Source organism: Panicum virgatum, chromosome 8N (assembly GCF_016808335.1).
Source record: "Panicum virgatum strain AP13 chromosome 8N, P.virgatum_v5, whole genome shotgun sequence".
Classification (NCBI taxonomy): Eukaryota; Viridiplantae; Streptophyta; class Magnoliopsida; order Poales; family Poaceae; genus Panicum; species Panicum virgatum.
Window position 1 is genome coordinate 14,655,826 of NC_053152.1, and position 17,264 is coordinate 14,673,089.

The 17,264-nt window shown below is 47.4% G+C and overlaps 1 protein-coding gene across 6 annotated transcripts; it reads right to left on the reverse strand.

Moving 5' to 3' along the window:
- Nucleotides 1–262: 262 nt before the first annotated feature.
- Nucleotides 263–17,037, reverse strand: LOC120685638 (disease resistance protein Pik-2-like). 6 transcript variants are annotated; one of them, XM_039967692.1, is made up of 7 exons: nt 16,835–17,032; nt 16,388–16,516; nt 16,131–16,285; nt 11,150–11,253; nt 9,892–11,027; nt 8,828–9,514; nt 263–2,415 (listed from the first exon to the last, which is right to left on the reverse strand). In XM_039967692.1, exons 5-7 carry the CDS (start codon nt 10,963–10,965, stop codon nt 571–573), a joined length of 3,606 nt encoding a protein of 1,201 aa, XP_039823626.1. In that variant the 5' UTR covers nt 10,966–11,027; nt 11,150–11,253; nt 16,131–16,285; nt 16,388–16,516; nt 16,835–17,032; the 3' UTR covers nt 263–570. The 6 variants fall into 6 exon arrangements, with proteins under 6 accessions (XP_039823626.1, XP_039823625.1, XP_039823621.1 ...); XM_039967691.1 differs by having other exon boundaries at nt 11,129–11,253; XM_039967687.1 differs by lacking the exon at nt 11,150–11,253 and having other exon boundaries at nt 16,383–16,466; nt 16,835–17,037.
- Between the last annotated feature and the right edge of the window lie 227 nt (nt 17,038–17,264).

The following is a 17,264-nucleotide window of genomic DNA, read 5'->3' on the forward strand; positions in this document are numbered from 1 at the left end:
TTAACCCGGTACTTATACGGTGAACATTGACCTGGTACTAATTCTGCCGAGGCAAATTATATATACCGGATCATGACTAGATCCAGTACAAGTGAGTTGGTACTAGTACTGGGTCTTGTCATAAGTCGATCCTAGCACGACGCATTACCAGTTGCAACAAGCCAACAATGACTGATATGTTAGCGTGGACCCAAAGGCCATTCTCAAGTAGTAGATCACTATCAGCGATCTGTCAACTATACCGTAAGATCCAAGATCAATATGAAGGCAAGCAGAAATACAGGTACCATACCGGGATTGGAAATATATCATACATAAAACCAGCAAAAGAAATAATAAAACCAGAGAGGAGCAAGTATCTCATACACTCATACTGTAATACACCGCGAAACTACACACAGCAATAGAAGTACAACAGCAATTCACGGGTCCAATTCTGCTCTATACATATAAAGGCATCGTGAGAGAACTTATATGGACTCAGCTTTTCCATCTCCGGAACAAATAAATCAAGCAGAGTTCAGCTATGTATCACACTGCCACTGGCGATACATCAGTGGATGAAAGTACTTATTCCATCTTTAAAACAGGGTTCTTTTGATGCCTGGAGATTTGCCCCTCCACGTCTTTCTTGAGCGTGCCATCATTTGAACCCTTAATCTGGACCTCCTTGAGTTCAGACAGATGTTCTATCCCAGAGAACTTCATTACTGATCCTGACCCACTACAGCAGGAAGCCTTCAACAGCTCAAGATTTTGCAGTGCTTGTGATCCAAAAGTTACATCCATGCTAGAGCAGCAAGAGATCTCGAGTACCTTCACTGTTTCAAAGCAGCGTAACTGTGCTCCATTCAACATGACACAAAAATTGAGCTTACCACCAGGAAGCTGCTTGATACACAGACGTAGAATACACACTTTAAGATCCCGGAGGCTGCTAATAGTATTTTCAGGTAATACAGTCATCTCCAAAACTAACTTCCTGAGATTGTCAAGCTGGTTGATCCATTCTGGCAACTTGTCTCCAAGGCCATACAGTTTAAAGCTCTGTAGGTTCTTAGGAGGCAGGTAGTCAGGTGGGGCGACATTCAAACAATCTTGATTGTCCTTCTTGAGCCTAACTGATAAAGATTCTAAATGGGCATGACCTGAGATGGCCAAACAAAAAAATTTGCTGTTGTTCCTGCTGATTCCGGACACTCCGAACTTGTGCAATTGGGTGAGCTTCCTGACCTCTCCCAAGATGGTGCTCCCCCGTGAAGAATCAACACTAACAACACCAAGGGTGTGCAATGCAGCCATTTTCTCCATCCCAGTAGGCACCTCAACACCTTCCAGTTGTCGATGTCTGGAGAACACAGATGATAGCCATGATACCGAGGTATGTGTAGTTAGTTCAACTGTACCAGCAGTATGTGGTATTGGTTGTTCCTCTGTTGGTTTGGTGGTACTAGCACGAATGTACTGCAATTTCTTCAGTTTGGTGATGGTTTGTGGCATGGTTGCTATGGATGTGTGCCTGACATCCAGAGTCTCGAGCTGAGTCAAATCACCCAATGAATTCGGCAGCAAGAAGATCTCAGTGCATCCACGTAGGGAAAGGTATTTGAGGCGAGAAAGAAGTTTCATCATTCGTTTCAGGTCTTCATATTTTACACCTGATGCATCCTCAAGATCCAGTACCCGAAGCAACCTCATCCTGTCAGAGACGAAGAATGACCTCCACTCTCCGAACACAGTCAGAGACCGTAGCCGTGAGAAGTCAATGCTCTCAAATACAATTCTATCTCTGTCCCAGCTTTTCAGTATGATGAGATGACGCCCAGTGCGTTGAGTTGTTAGGGTGCAACTACCCCCCAATTCAAAGACAAGGTTCTCTTCCATTTGCCTTGAGATGATATACTCACGGACAAAACTATTGACTTGGCATGAAACTGTTCTTCTGTCATTTAATACCGTGGTGAATGGATATGGTTTCTGCATGATTATGCTCAGATCAAGGAGTCTGCAGAAGAACCACTCCCCTCTCTCCTCTGCAGAACTTTTTCCAGTATCCCTGGAGTAGCCCTCTGCAATCCATCGTCTCACTAAACGCCTCCTTCGAATGCTGTGGTCTCGAGGAAAAATTGCTAGATAGAAAATACATGGCTTGAGGAAATCAGGACAAGTTCGAAAGTAGTAGTTCATCCAACCAAAGAGTGCCTGCAGACAAGCAAACTCTGGGCTGCTCTCCAGCCCTTGCATAAATTTGACATTCAGAGAACTTGCACTGTCCATCAAATTGACTGTCTTGGGTGCCAAAAAGTCAGCTACAGCAACTATCACTTTTGGAAGACCACCGCACTTTAAAATTAGTTCTTGTAGCTCTGCATCTTTGGAGTCCTTTATAGGAGATGATGGTTCTTTACTAAGTACCTAAAGTTCGAGAGAAGTACAAATGTTTGTTAGCTGCTTCAGTCACAAAATGTATGTGCATGATTAACATACACTTTATAGTTCAATATCATAATGCATTAAAATATCAACAGAATTTAATATAAAAAAAGAAATGATTCATTTATAATCATCTTGACTATAAATGCCAGATGAAATGAAAAAGCAGAAAATATATTATCTTGGTGTCTGCTAAAAGTCCAATACAACAGTAGTACTTTCTTACAAGTATTATTATTTTGTCTATCATCACATAAAATTCCATATGCCTCCTTTTTTATATTTCATGGTATATATATTTATCCTACAAAAACATATTACACAATTTTCTTGGACGAATCTACAATACTGTTCTACATCACTACTAAATATCACGCCAACAAACATAGGAATCTAGCATTTCAATGTTGGGATGGACAACTTTAAACATATATTGTGCCAAGATTTAATATTGACAGCTCCAACCATGAAGAATCTGCTATAAAACTTTGTTACAAGTTCGAGATTTTCAGGAAAGTTGGAGAAATGGAGGTTACTAGCGGATGGCAAGGTAAGGGTTTCTGTTAGCAAGGTAATCAGGGCAATATTAGTCAGGGTACATGGGCCTTGGGTGTGTGGCCGTACCTGCCTTTGGCAGCACGCCTCCCCCCTTCCTCGTATGATAAGGATTGTTAGTTAGGCAAGGATCCTAAGATTGGTTTTGTTTCTATAAGCCAATATGCCAGGTTTCCTTGCCTATATATGTGTACGAGGGATCTCTCTCCACAATCAATCTATTATCTTCCTGGTCATACTTGCTTTCATGGTATCAAGAGTCCAGGTTTTGACCCTAATTCTCCTCCTTCCGCTACCATAGCTGCACGCCACCTTGGCCACGCCAATGGCCGGAACCATCATCCTGCCACCTAGTGCTGATGGTGGCGATGACGCCACCAAAGCCCGGGAGGTCGAGCTGTAGCGTCTCGAGGACGCGCTCCAGGCGCAATGCGACATCGCCGTTGCCCGTGCTCTGAAGGCCGAGGAGGCCGCTGCCGCCAGCGTAGAGCGCGAAGCTGCCGCATCCCAAGTCCATGCAGCCCTCGCCCGCGCGGCTGAGGAACGGGCTGCCTCCGCTGCCAATCAGGAGCCTAACCCCGCTGCCGCCGCTGCCGACCTCGTCTCCGACACCTCACACCCCACGGCGAATGACGTCTCCAATGCCATGCTCCTCCACGAGGCCTCTACTATCCTGAATCTCCATGCCTAGGCCACTCGAGTCCAGAACATCCGCAACCTGATCCCCACCATTCTTGACGCCACCTCCGGCCCCTACATGCGGTGGCGCAAGCAGTTCCTGCTCACCGTCGGCTGCTTCGCCCTCTAGGACCACCTCATCCTCGATGCTCCAACCTCATTTTCCTCGGATTAGACGCAGATGGATTGCGCCGTCCGCTCCTGTATGCACAGGACCATCTCTGCCAATCTCGTCGAGACCGTGATGGGGCGTGGCGGCTCTGTTCATGCGGCTTGGCTAACCATCCAAGCACAGTTCCTCGAGAATAGAGAGACCCGCGCCCTGCACCTCGACGCCCAATTCCGCCACTTTTACCAAGATGATCCATCGTGGTCAGCCCATCCCGCCATTCCTTGACGTCCGCAACAAACTCCTGCTCGAGAAGATCAATGCGGCTCTCGGATCTCCACCCCGCCCAATGCTCTTATCGCTGCGGGCACTGGAGGCGCCTCATCGGGATCTCCTGCTTCCGCGCCACCCCGCCTTGCCATAGCACCCCCCATCCAAGACCGAGGGCGGCTTCGGCGATAGCTCCAGCAACTCCAAGAGCCGGCGAAGCAAGCGCGGGGGTCGCTCTGCCCCCAAGTAAGGCTCTGCTGGCAGGAGCGCCACTGGCGCCGAGGCTCCAACAGCGCGCCGGCCGGTCGGTGGCCGTCGTTCTTCAACCCTTGGACTAGGACAATCTAGATGTGACTCGGTTTGAGGCCTCCGCAACCCCCAATAGCAACTGGGCCTGCCCAGCCACAGCAGCAGGCCACGTTGGCCCAATAGCAAGGCTAGCCTACGCACCCGCCAGCCCAATATACCGCCGCACTGTCAGCCGCTTCGTGGGCTACTGCCGGCCCAAGGGCCCCTAGCCACTCTCCCTAGTGGGCCACGCCTTAGCCATGGGCGCCCCTTGCTGCGTGAGCCGCGCTTTCTGGCTTCTACAACACCACCAGCCCACCGTCATGGGATCAATAGTCCCTCGCTTCCATCTTCAGCACCATGACCTTGAATCAGCCTCCAATGAACGAATGATATTTTTATTCAGGTGCTACTTCTCATATGACTCCCGATGTCGGGTTTTACCACGTTCTTCTTTTCCTTCATTAATTATTGTCGGTGATGGTTCTATTCTACCCGTTACTTCCACTGGTGCAGCACATTTACCTGCCTCTTTACGTCTTATGGCGTGAAAAGCTAGAAGAAGCTCAAACAAACAATAAACTTCTCGCGCAGCTTCCGGAAAGCCAAAAGCTCAAAAAAGTTGAGTTTATATGGAAAGCTGAAAAGCTTAGTTTTCCGAGCTTCTTGTAGCTTTTTGACTCCAGGAAGTTAAACCATCATCTAAAACCTATTATTGGCTTTTCGGAAGCAAAAAGCTAGCAGCAGCTGTTCAGAAAAGCTCCAAAAGCTGCAACTCAAACAAACAGGCCCTTAATAACGTTCTGGTTTCTCCGAATTTTATTAAGAATTTGATATATGTGCGCCAATTCACTTCCGACAATAATTACTCTATTGAATTTGACCCGTTGGTTGCCCTGTCAAGGATCTCCAGACCAGGAACATGATCATCCGGTGCAACACCTCTGGGCCCTTCTACCCTCTGTGTCTTCCGACTACCTACTTCGTCGAAGGGTCTACCTCCTCGCTCTAGCATCATCCCCTTGGTCATCCCAGACATGAAGCTCTCTCGAAGCTCGCTCCTATCCTTCCTTTCTGTACTACAGAAGTTAGCTCAGACTTACGTCATGCGTGTCAACTTGGTCGCCACACTTGTCTTCCCTTTCATGCATCTCACCGCGCGCCACTAGTATTTTTTGAGATCATACATTGTGATTTATGGACCTCCCTTGTTCTCAGTGCCTCTGGATTCAAATACTACTTGGTTATTCTTGATGATTTTTCACATTACTTACAGACATTCCCTCTGCGCTCAAGTCTGGCACGTTTTCCACTCTCACTAACTTCTTTTCCTATGTGGCTACTCAGTTCCGCACCTCCATCAAGGCAATCCAGTGCGACAACAGCTACGAGTTCGATAACTCCAGTGCCCACACATTCTTCCTCACTCATGGTGCTCATCTTCGTATGTCATGCCCCTACACATCACCCCAAAATGGTAAAGCCGAGCGTATTATTTATTCCACCAACAATATTATTCGCTCCCTCCTACTTCAGGCCATTGTTTCCCTGTCCTACTGGGTTGAGGCTCTTCACACGGCGACATACCTTCTCAACATTCTGCCCACCAAGACACTGAAGTTCTCTACAAGACTACAACACACTATGCTCTTTTCGGCACCGTTCCTTCCTATGCTCACCTTCGTGTCTTCGGCTGCAAATGTTACCCAAACCTGTCCGCCAACGCGCCGCACAAGCTCGCTCCACGATCCACCTTGTGTGTCCCCTTGGGTTATTCAGCTCATCACAAGGGTTACTGCTACCTGGATATTCTGTCCATCATATCTCATCACGTCACTTTCGACGAGTCCGTTTCCCCTTCGCTGAGCTTCAGAACCCTCCCACACCAGCATATTTCAATTTTCTGGATGATACTTATAATTCAGTGCTGACTCCCATAGTACCAGCATTACCCTCTATGCCTGCAGGTCCCCCCACACTGCCACGTTCGGCACCCGGTGTTCCTCATGCAGCACCTAGCAAGGCCCATCGCTAGGCCTCTACGGGCACCACTTCGCTGGCTCCTGCTGGCATGGCCGGCACCCCAATCACCAACGCGCACGTGCTAGTGGCCCGCCCATCACCCGCAGCCTGCACCCCTGCACCTTCCCATGCTAGGGGCGGCCGCGGATCCTGCTCCAGCATCTCCCTCGACTCTTGTAGCGAGGCCCTCTCTGGCTACTACTTCTGCGATGTCTGCAGCAGGATCAGCCCCGGCGCGTGCGGCCCATGTAGCTGGGCCGGTTCCCGCCGCTGGGCTAGCCCCAGCCCCTCACCTTGTGCACACACGTCACCTGTGTCCAGCACCACCCACCGGCATAGCTCCATTGCCTAGATGCGCTGTGTTGTGACCGACGAGCACCCGATGACGACTCGGGGAAAGTTGGGATTCTGGCAGCCCACGCTGTTTCAAGCAGCGTCGCTGTCTCCGGTTCTGAAGACCTTCCGTAGTGCCCTCTCCGATCCGAATTGGTGGGACTTCATCCCGCGTCCGCCTCGAGCTAATGTAGTCTCCGGCAAGTGGATTTTCAAGCATAAGTTCCTTTCCAACAGTTCTCTCGAGCGCTACAAGGCTCGCTGGGTTCTCCGCGGCTTCACCAAGCGCCTCGGCCTGGATTTTGATGAGACTTCAGCCTGTCGTAAAGCCCACCATGGTTCGCACCATCCTATCCCTAGCTCTCTTGAGGATGGTCTAGTCATCGGCTGGTTGTGAAGAATGCATTTCTTCACGGTACTCTGTCGAGACTATTTTCTGCGCCCAGTCAGCAGGTTTTGAGGATCCAGTTCACCCTGACTTCATCTGAGGTCCTTATGCGATCGGAAGCAGGCCCCTCAAGCCTGGTACAGTCGGTTTGTTGCATATCTGCTCACTCTTGGTTTTGTTGAGGTCAAGTCAGACACTTCCCTGTTCATATACCGCCGCTGCTCCGAGCACATCTGCCTGATTCTCTATGTTGATAATATTGTGCTCACAGCATCCTCTTCAGAGCTTCTCCAGCACACCATTATAGCCCTGCAGCAGTTGTTTTCTATGAAGCATCTGGGCGAGCTTCATCACTTTCTAGGGGTACATGTTCAACGATCTGGTGACAGTCTTCTCTCTCTCAACAGCAGTGCTTGTTGGATGTTCCGGCTAGTGCAGGGATGTCTGAGTGCAAGACTTGCACCACCCTAGTGGACACTAATCCCAAGTTGTCTGTCGTGATTGGTCCTCCTGTTCAAGATGCTTTCAATTATCGCAGTCTTGCTAGTGCTCTACAGTGTCTCACCTTCACGCGGCCTCATTTTGCACATGTTGTTGAACAAGTGTGCCTCCATATGCATGATCCTCAGGAACCTCATCTAGCGACTCTAAAGCGCATTCTACTCTATGTTCGTGGGACTTCGCACATGGGATTACTCTTTCGTCCATCCTCTTCTTGTGATATGACAATTTACTTTGATGTTGATTGGCCAGGCTGCCCAACATGCGCATGTCCACCTTAGGCTATGCCGTATTTCTCGGAGATAACTTGGTTTCGTGGTCATCAAAGCACCAGAACATTGTCTCCAGGTCTAGCGTTGAGGCTGAGTATCACGCTGTGGCTAACAGTGTCACCGAGTTCACCTGGCTACGCCAGCTCCTACTCGAGTTGCATGCACCTCCTTATCGTGCTTCCTTGGTATACTGCGACAATACTAGCACCGTCTACATGTCCTCCAACCTGGTTGAACATCAGCACACCAAACACATTGAGATCGATCTTCATTTTGTTCGGGAGCGCATCGCAGTTGGTGATGTCCGTGTCATGCATGTTCCTACATCTTCTTAGTACGCCGACATCTTCACGAAGGGTCTTCCATCCTCTATGTTTCTGGAGTTCAGGTCCAGTCTAAACATCCATGGCACCAGCGATTAGACTGTGGGGGCACGTTAGTAAGGTAATCAGGGCTATATTAGTCAGGCTACATGGGCCTTGTGCGTGTGGCCACACCTTCCTTTGGCAGTGCGCCTCTCCCCTTCCTTGTATGATAAGAATTGTTAGGCAAGGATCCTGAGATCGTTTCTGTTTCTGTAAGCCAATACACCAGGGTTCTTTGCCTATATATGTGTATAAGAGGTCTCTCTCCCCAATCAATCTGTTATCTTCCTGGCCATACATGCTTTCAGTTTCTTTTCTCTTTCTGTTCTTGCCTCTTTAGCTAGTTTTGAAGTTTCTAGTTCCAGCCACTGTTTACATACAACAAAATTGTTTGTTCAAATGTAGGATATGGCTCATGGATGTTTATGTAAAATATTACCACTCATTCTTTACACCGATATAGTAAGGGGGGGACAGCAACCCCAGTTCATATTTAATCATATGAGTGAAGGGGCGCAGAAAGGAATTCATGCATGAGAATTCGAGTTTGCAAAAAATGCATGCTGGAAATTACATTGAAACGATAGGATAGGTTTTGCTTTTTGTGACATACCTGCGTTTCGAAGAGCTTGAAGGCTGCCTTATCTTCTAGACCTTTGACATTAAATACGGCCCCTTCATTATCTGCACAATGTGAGGCGATACTTGCTTCAGTTGTAATGACAATGATAATACTTTGAGAAGGTCGAGACACCAAGGCAGGCTGTATTAAGTCCCATTCTTCAATAGACTGCAGATCATCAATAACAACAAGGCACCGACTATCTTTTAGAATCGCACAACACTCCTGGGTAGGGTCTTTGATTCCCAAGGTTGGAAGAGGTTCTGAATGCAAATCCAAAAACAAACTCCGAGAGAAGTCCCTTAAATTGAGTGGGCGGATTACATCAACCCAACCATACTTGTCAAATACTGGGTCACTTCGATGAATTTTTTCATAGTACATATTCCTGACCAGGGCTGATTTCCCAACACCAGCTATCCCCCACACAGACAGCACTTGCAAACCATAGACACGTGCATTAGCAATATGGTTACAAAGTTGGTTCATTTCTGACTTGCGTTCAACAAGGTGAAAATTGTCCACCCAATCACGGGCATTCTCCCTTTTAGAAGTTGAAATTCTGTAGCAGGGGGGCAAGCTAGTCCCATGACCCGCTTCATCCTGCATTGATATTTCATTGCTGTTGTCCAACACTCTATCACTCTCCATGCTTTTACCACCATGACCTTGAGAACCCTGAAACAGAAAACAGGTACAGCAGCATATAAAGGATTAGAGACCAGAGGAAGGGGATATGTGAAAAGATGCAGTATGATAGGAGCAGGAACAAAGTTTCTTTGCCAAACCCTTACAGATGAATGGAATAATTGAAGAGGATAAATGGAAATTTAAAGTTGAAACCATGTTTACAAGTTTCAAACTTTTCAAAAGGCTACAATATGTAGGCAAGATGAGATCCTTCTACAATACTAGTCTAATGATCAAACTCGATTTTGTTTGCAAGATATGGAACATGTATTGTGATGAAAACAGTATAAACAATAATGATTAATTTTGTTATTTTGTTCAAGAAAATACATGGTTGTAGCCTGTAGGTATTGTTACAAGGTTACCTCCTTGAAGAAGACGCATATAGAGTGCTCAGCTGAGTACTGCTTCAGCTCCATTACTTGGTATGAATGCCCGATGCACAAGCTTGCAATTTCGCACTGCTGTGTGGATACAATGATCCAGCTGCTATTTTTGCTGTCTGGCAGATACGTCCTGATGGTATCCCAATCTCCCATTGTGGACAAGTTTTCTAGGACTATTAGGTATCTCTTCTCATTTACTTTATTCATAAATGCCTCAATGAATCCACCTTCCATTGTTGCCATCACCTCAATCCTCTTCAGTTCTTCCACGTTTACAATGCTTCCTTCTTGCAGGCAACTGTTTGTATAGAACTGAACCACTAAACTACGGAGGAACTCTTGGAGATTGAAAGGATGTGTCAGCTTCACCCAGCCACGGCATTCAAATTTTGGACAGATTTCTGGGTCCTGATAGGCCTTTCTGATGATGGATGTCATCCCAAGATCACTGCCTGTTCCCCACACCGAGATTACTCCAAGGTCACCTTCTTCCTTTGTGAGAAGCTGGGCGAGGTCTCCTAAACCTTGAAGCTTTTTCACGGTATCCCTCGCCTCAACTAGCATGTCAAGAGCTATTGTGCCAATTGCAGCACCAGGTGCCATTTGTTGCTGCATGATGGGCTTAGATCCAGAATCACTGATGAGGCTGTAGCGTGAGTTCCTCCGGCTCACGTCTTCCACCCTAGCCTTGAGCTGCTCTATCTCAGAGACCACCTCGTCCAAGGGCAGTGCTGATGCTGCCAAGCACCGAGGCAGCAAGCGCCACCACCAGCTTGGCTTTTTATCCAGGTGAATGACAAACTCTATGCAGTCCTCCACATCATAGGCCAGATCGCGAACCTGCCTCACCCAGGTCCTCACAACGTTGTTCTTGACACGCTCCTCATTGGCGACATTGAGGAAGGAGTGCATCATCTCGAACTCACCAGCAATGAACACAAGGTTGTGCTGCACACTCTGCTGCAGTTTCGCCTCTTCCTCAATTGCCGACTGAGCCTTCGTCAGGGCCCCCTCCACCACCGTCTTTGCCAAGCCAACCACAAGATCGGCCATTGCTCTCACAGTTTCTGATTCTCTCCTTACAGGTACCAACAAGCAAGGGGTTTCCTGAGCACCTACAGATGCATCTGGAAAGTCAGCTAGGAAACTGCTAAATAGTGCTTAAAAAAAGACTGGCCAGATCTGCGAGAGTGGAGTTCACAACAAATTTAGTTACCAGCTGTGCACAAAGTCTCACCAACTGAAATTTAAATCAGACATCCACCAAGCCATGTAGAGGGAGTGCACTACCTCCCATATGGTAACTTAAGTGATTAGACCTCCTTCACAAACCAAAATCACCTAAACAAAATTGAGACAGATTGATTGGCAATTTGGCATTCGTTGTCACCTGGGATAAGAAGATTGCTAAGAGCAAGACACCAGGTATACATCAGAAAGAAAGAAAGGTTGTTATGACCGGCATCACATACCAACACCGGAGTCACAATAGTGGCTAGGCCGAGCCGCCGTTCATGGGGCTGCTGCCCAGATTTATTTCCCTAGGTGTTTTGGTTTGTTTCCATAAGAATAGGATCAGGTTTGTTAGGAGAGGGGATAAATACCTCTAAACAGTTTCGGAGTTAATTAAGTTAGAGTATATTAGGTAACTCCGGATATGGTTAGTTTAGGATTGATTGTAATCCCAGAATAACCATCCTTATCTCTAGGAGAGGCTACTTGCCCTCCAAGCCATGTACTCCTATATATTCGCCCTAAAAGCTAAATGCAATACATCCCACGCATTATGCACAATCTTACATGGTATCACGAGACTAGGTTCTAACCCTAGGCCTCCGCTTCCGCTGCCCTGAAGCAGAAGCCCGTCGCGCTGAGAACTTGTGAAGCCAAGTACATTGCAGCAGTGGTGGCATGCTGTCAGGGAGTTTGGTTGGGGTGGCTGCTACATGAGCTCACTGGAGAAGAAGCACCTACACCCGTCCTAAGGGTGGTGTAAGGATCGATGGACCAAGAAGGGGGTGAATTGGGCCTTTTTCAAATTTCTAAAACAAAATAAAGCAACCTTAACCTATGCAATGCTAGTAAGGCTCAATTCACCAACCGGCTAACTAAGCAACCTACACAAGCTATAAAGGATACAACAAAATATAAAGCTAAGCAAAGTAGAGCTAAGTTATGATCTCTAGGATTAAGCAAATGAATAAATTGCAAGAAAATAAGTGCTTGAATGTAAAGAGTTGGCAAGAGACGACCGGATTTTTTCCCGTGGTGTCGATGTGTTGGCACACACCCCTAATCCACGTTGTGACACTCACTAAGAGCCTTGTCACCTCCCATGTCACCAAGACGAGGGTGCACACTAAGAGTCTCCGTTCACCATCCCGGCGTGGTGGAGCTCAAGCCACGTACAATCTTCTTCGGGCTCCCACAATCAACTTGGCAAACTCCGCAAGAAGCACCTCAATCACCAAGATTGCCTAGGTGATGCCAATCACCAAGAGTAACAAGGTAGGACCTTCACTTGAGCAAGAACCGATCACCAAGAACGGATGCACACAAGCTTCTCTCTACTCAAATCCTTAGCCTTGCTTCTTGGGTGATTGAATGATCAAATGAGTGGAATGTGAAGCTCAAGGTGGCTCTCAACAAGAGAATGAGTGTATGAGTGTTGCCTGGTGTCAAGAGACTTCAAAATGACCAATTGGAGGGGTATATATAGGCAGCTCACGCGGATAGAGCCGTTGGAGAAAAACTGCCAGAAAAAGTACTCAACGCCGATTAATCTGACGGCCCTCCAAAAGTCATCGTCGGTTCAACCGATGAATATAAACTGCCCATTTGAAATACTAGCCATTACAGCTCGGGCAATTTAACCGACGTATCATCGATTTAACCGGTGAGTGTAGTTGTCAACTGATCAACTGAAAAACCAACTCTCTAGACAACTGCACCGACGCTAACTCAAATCCTTCGTCGGTTTAACCGGTGAGTGTAAGCCTGAAAACCCCTGAAAAACCGACTCTCTGGACAACTGAACCGACGTCAATTTTAAACATCGTCGGTTAATCCGGTGAACACTGTGTCCAGACTTCAGCAACTGCATTTAACCGACGTATAGAAAATTGATGTCGTCGGTTAAACCGGTGATAAAACTTTTTCTTGATTTTGTTTTTTCTAATCTGAGTCTTGAATGAAATCCAAATATTCTTGAGATATGAGCTGAATAGCACTTGTTTGAGCTTCCAAGAACCTGAGTGACCAATGTGTGCATCCATTTTTTTAATTGACCATGTCCATGCTCAAGCTACTTGGCCTTAACCCCTCTTAATAGTGCGACCTCTACAAAACTATAAAACATATACTAACCTAAGTGTCCTTCTCAACCTTGCGACACTTAGGACTAGAAAGATCCTTAGTCTTGTTATATACTTGAGTTGAAACTGAGATCGCCTTTTTGAATAATGAAATTTAGGGGCCTCTTTAACATATGATCCAATGAGCGATAAGATTTCATTAAGCTGCACAAACTCATTAGTCACAATAATGGTTGTCATTAATCACCGAAACATACCTTGAGGGCCTAGATGCTTTCAGGTGGACAATCAGTCCGCTATTGCATTGGCCAAGAACCCAGTCCTCCACGACCGAAGCAAGCACATTGACACTAAGTTCCACTACATCCGTGAGTGTGTCGATGGAGGATAGATCAAACTTGAGCATCGTGACCGGCCGAAAGCTCGGGGACATCCTCACCAAGCCCCTTGGGTCGGATTCGATTCATGGAGATGAGGACCAAGATTGGAGTTTAGGAAGTCTGAGCTAGAGCATCTCAATTTAGGAGGAGAATGATAGATAATTGTGAATGCTCTAGTTGTTCCAGGAGCTGATAGAGCACTGGTTTCGTTTGGCCCTGCTTGACCTCCTTGGTCTTCATGGCAGGTACTAGCTAGTAGGTGTAGTAACGCTAGCAACAAGTTGCAGCATGGCAACAGTAGAAGAATAGTGGTAGGAGTAGTGGTTGACCATAGCTTGTACAGTTCCTCTTTGCTTATATAATGAAGGCGGTAGAGTAGCTGCAGCTCAGTGACTTGAGCAGCACCAACCTGCGCGTGTTCTTTGATCCTCTCTCCTTGTTCATCTTCCACTTCCATGTGTTGAGTTTGAGCTATCTGATCAAAGTGATCAGAAGAGCAGAGGCAGTAAAATAGGTTAACGAGTCGGAGGTTGTCAACAAGGTGATCTCCATGTATCTTCGCTAAGTCACAGGGGACCGACCGCGCGCCTGGGTCGTCTGGTTTCCATGGGCGGAGTATTGTTACAATACTTCCTTCCATATGGCGCCTCGCACCATGCCCTTTGAGGTGGTGTACGGATGACCGCCCCCGCTCTTTACTTCCGTACACTGCAGGGGCAGCACGAACGGAGGCAGCGGACATGCTGCTAAGTGACCGTGACACCTTCTTCGTGGAAGTTCGCGAGCGTCTTCTTCAGGCACAGTAGCTCGACAAGCGCTACTACAACAACCACCACCTGGAGCTGGAGTTCGCAAGGGGTGACTGGGTGCGGCTCCGTCTCCTTCACCATCCGACACACTCGCTGGGGTCCCGACCCAAAGGGAAGCTGGGACCGTGCTATGCCGGGCCATTCCAGGTGCTGGAGCACGTTGGGCAGGTGGCCTATCACCTTCAGCTTCCACCTAGCGTTTGTCTACATGATGTGTTCCACATGGGGCTGCTCAAGCCTTTCCGTGGGGAACCTCCGACGTCTCCACCACATGTACCACCTATCTAGGATGGCCATCTACTTCCTGCGCTGGCACGAGTGTTGAGCGCCCAGCTCCATCAGGGCGTCTGGCATGTCCTGGTACATTGGCACGGCCTGCCCAGCGACGACACCACATGGGAGCTGCTTCAATCGTCGAGAACGAGCTGTTTGAAGAGGCGGGGAGAGATGACCGGCATCACATACCAACGCCGGAGTTGCAGTAGTGGCTAGTCCGAGCCGCCGGTCATGGGGCTGTTGCCCAGATTTATTTCCTAGGTGTTTTGATTTGTTTCCATAAGGAGAGGGAATAAATACCTCTAAACAGTTTTGGAGTTAATTAAGCAAGGCAATTTCCCCCACGCGCCGACTCCCTCCCTACCTCCCCCCCCCCCCCTTCCCTCCAGCGCCGCGCAGCGGCATGCGGCTTCAAGCCTCGGCCTCCCCTCCATCACCACTACAACCTCCTGAGCCTAGGCTCTACAAGGTGACCACAGATTATTTTTCTAAAACTACCACAATTTGGAGTAGACGGCTACAAACCCTACAGGTTAAAACAAAGTGGAAATGTATCATAATGATTTAGATGTCTATTACAAAGGATCTAGTTTGCTTTCAGACGGCATTAATGTGATGGTGAATATCTAACAGCTTTGAACCTTGGTATCAGCAAGTTGACTTGTAGCATATACTATACAAGTACACAGTCTAAACTCTAAACTCAACTAACTGACCAGCAGCCTGTTTCAAATTTTCGCTCAACTTAAGTTTCCAAGGTTCTAAGTTCGAACAGAATAACAGAGAAGTTACATCTGGTGAATAAGCTCATCGTCTATATCTATAAGTTACTTTGGACACTAATTTTGAAAAAATACATACTGGTGAGTACAGCTACAATCTTGTCCAAGAATTCCATCCAGTAAGAAGGTTGAAAAACTTGCTCAGAAGTCCTTAGAAGAAGAGTCTTATGTACTAATCTAAAAAGGTATGTTAGTAATGGATAATGTTGCTATGGTTGCCTAGCAAGTAGCAAAGGATCAGTGTTTAGTGCTATCAGCAGGAGACACCATGCATGTACGCGTTGAAAGAACAAATAGTACACATGTGGTGCCACACAGGACATTGTTCCCATAAAATTGACAGAGGCCAGATGGTTACATGCCCAAGAAAAACTATGTAACAAGTGCGAGATTTTGTATTTGATTCCTAATTGAGGAGGAAGTAATAAATCTAAACGCAAGTTTAGTAGACACAGTAACGTGTTCAAGCAGCATTCTAGCAAGCTAGCAGTGGCACCGATCAATCATGCAGGCAAGGTGAAAAATGATGCAATTCCTCTGGAGTACCAGAGACTGGGATGATAGGGACATACAAGAGGACATGCAAACGACCAAAGAAACTGCAGTTCCTTCACTGGGTAATTCCATCGAACATCTATCGTGCCACCAACTACTCACCTGACTGTGCGGGGTTAGCCGCTGCCGGCAGCCATTGAAAAGAAGGAAGAAGAGAGCCTTCTAGTGTCCAGGAGCCGTCGTGGCGATCTCTAGGTCGGCGTACTGGTGGCAGACGGCGACGTGATGCGCGGCGGACAAATGCCTGTGCTTGCAATCTGCAAGCACAGCAAGGTTTGGGTTCAATTTCATGGTCCATTCGACGCATGACAAACTGTGACGATTTCAGGATCAGTGGAAGAGGAATCAGATCACTTTACAGTAGCTGGACGATGACGGACGCTAATCCAAGTCTCCGAGCAGCCGCGCAGGAACTCGATGCGCTCGGACAAACAGTAGCTGCACAGGCATCAAAGTTGTCACCACCTGCGCAAACCCCTCAAATGCATCTGAATAACAGGCAGCGTAAATTAAATAAGAGACCCAAGTAATCAACAGCAAACTCCTCAAATGCATCTACAGATCCACCAAAGAAATCTCTAAAAAAATGAAATCCGCAGCTTTGTTAACTGTTACCAATCGGGCCCATGCAGATGAGTCTGTTCTGCGTGATTTTGTACAAGCGGTAGGGAAATCAAAGACAACGGCATCCTATGGTTAGAGCATCAGAGATTCAGAGGAGATGTGTGCACCACATCAAGATCGGTGAGCATCGCGGTCAAAAATCAGCACCATATTAAAGCAAGACGCAGGTAGCGGCAACATACTTTGAGAGGCGATGATGGTAGCGTCGTCTCATCCAGCTGGCAATGCGAGGGGAAGGGGGGACGCGCCGGGAATGCGAGCGTGCTGGGCTCAGGACGACGCGGCGATTGGGAAGCCGGGAGGAGAGAGGATAGGAGGGCGCGCGGGGAAGGGGGGACGAGGAGAAGTCTTGCTCCAAGTCAACGGGAACGATCAGGATCAGGGATGAGGAGCAATGATTTCTAGCTGGTTTAGTAATGGGCTATCCGCATTTTTCATACTCTAAATACATCTTTTACAAAATATTTTATGAATATTTTTTTCATACATAGTTTTCGCACTCATCCATACTCTATATCACATTCTCTATATCAACTACTATCACTGGGACCCACACGTCATACTCTATGTCACTCTCCCCCTCCCCGTTCATTCTCTCTCTCCACCCCGGCT

Coding starts and splice junctions, on each gene's coding strand:
- LOC120685638 (XM_039967687.1), bottom strand. CDS start 16,866: ATGAGACGACGCTACCATCATCGCCTCTCAAA. Junction 16,467..16,834: donor TACCATCATCGCCTCTCAAA/GTATGTTGCCGC, acceptor ATGCCTGTGCAG/CTACTGTTTGTCCGAGCGCA. Junction 16,286..16,382: donor CATCGTCCAGCTACTGTAAA/GTGATCTGATTC, acceptor CTGTGCTTGCAG/ATTGCAAGCACAGGCATTTG.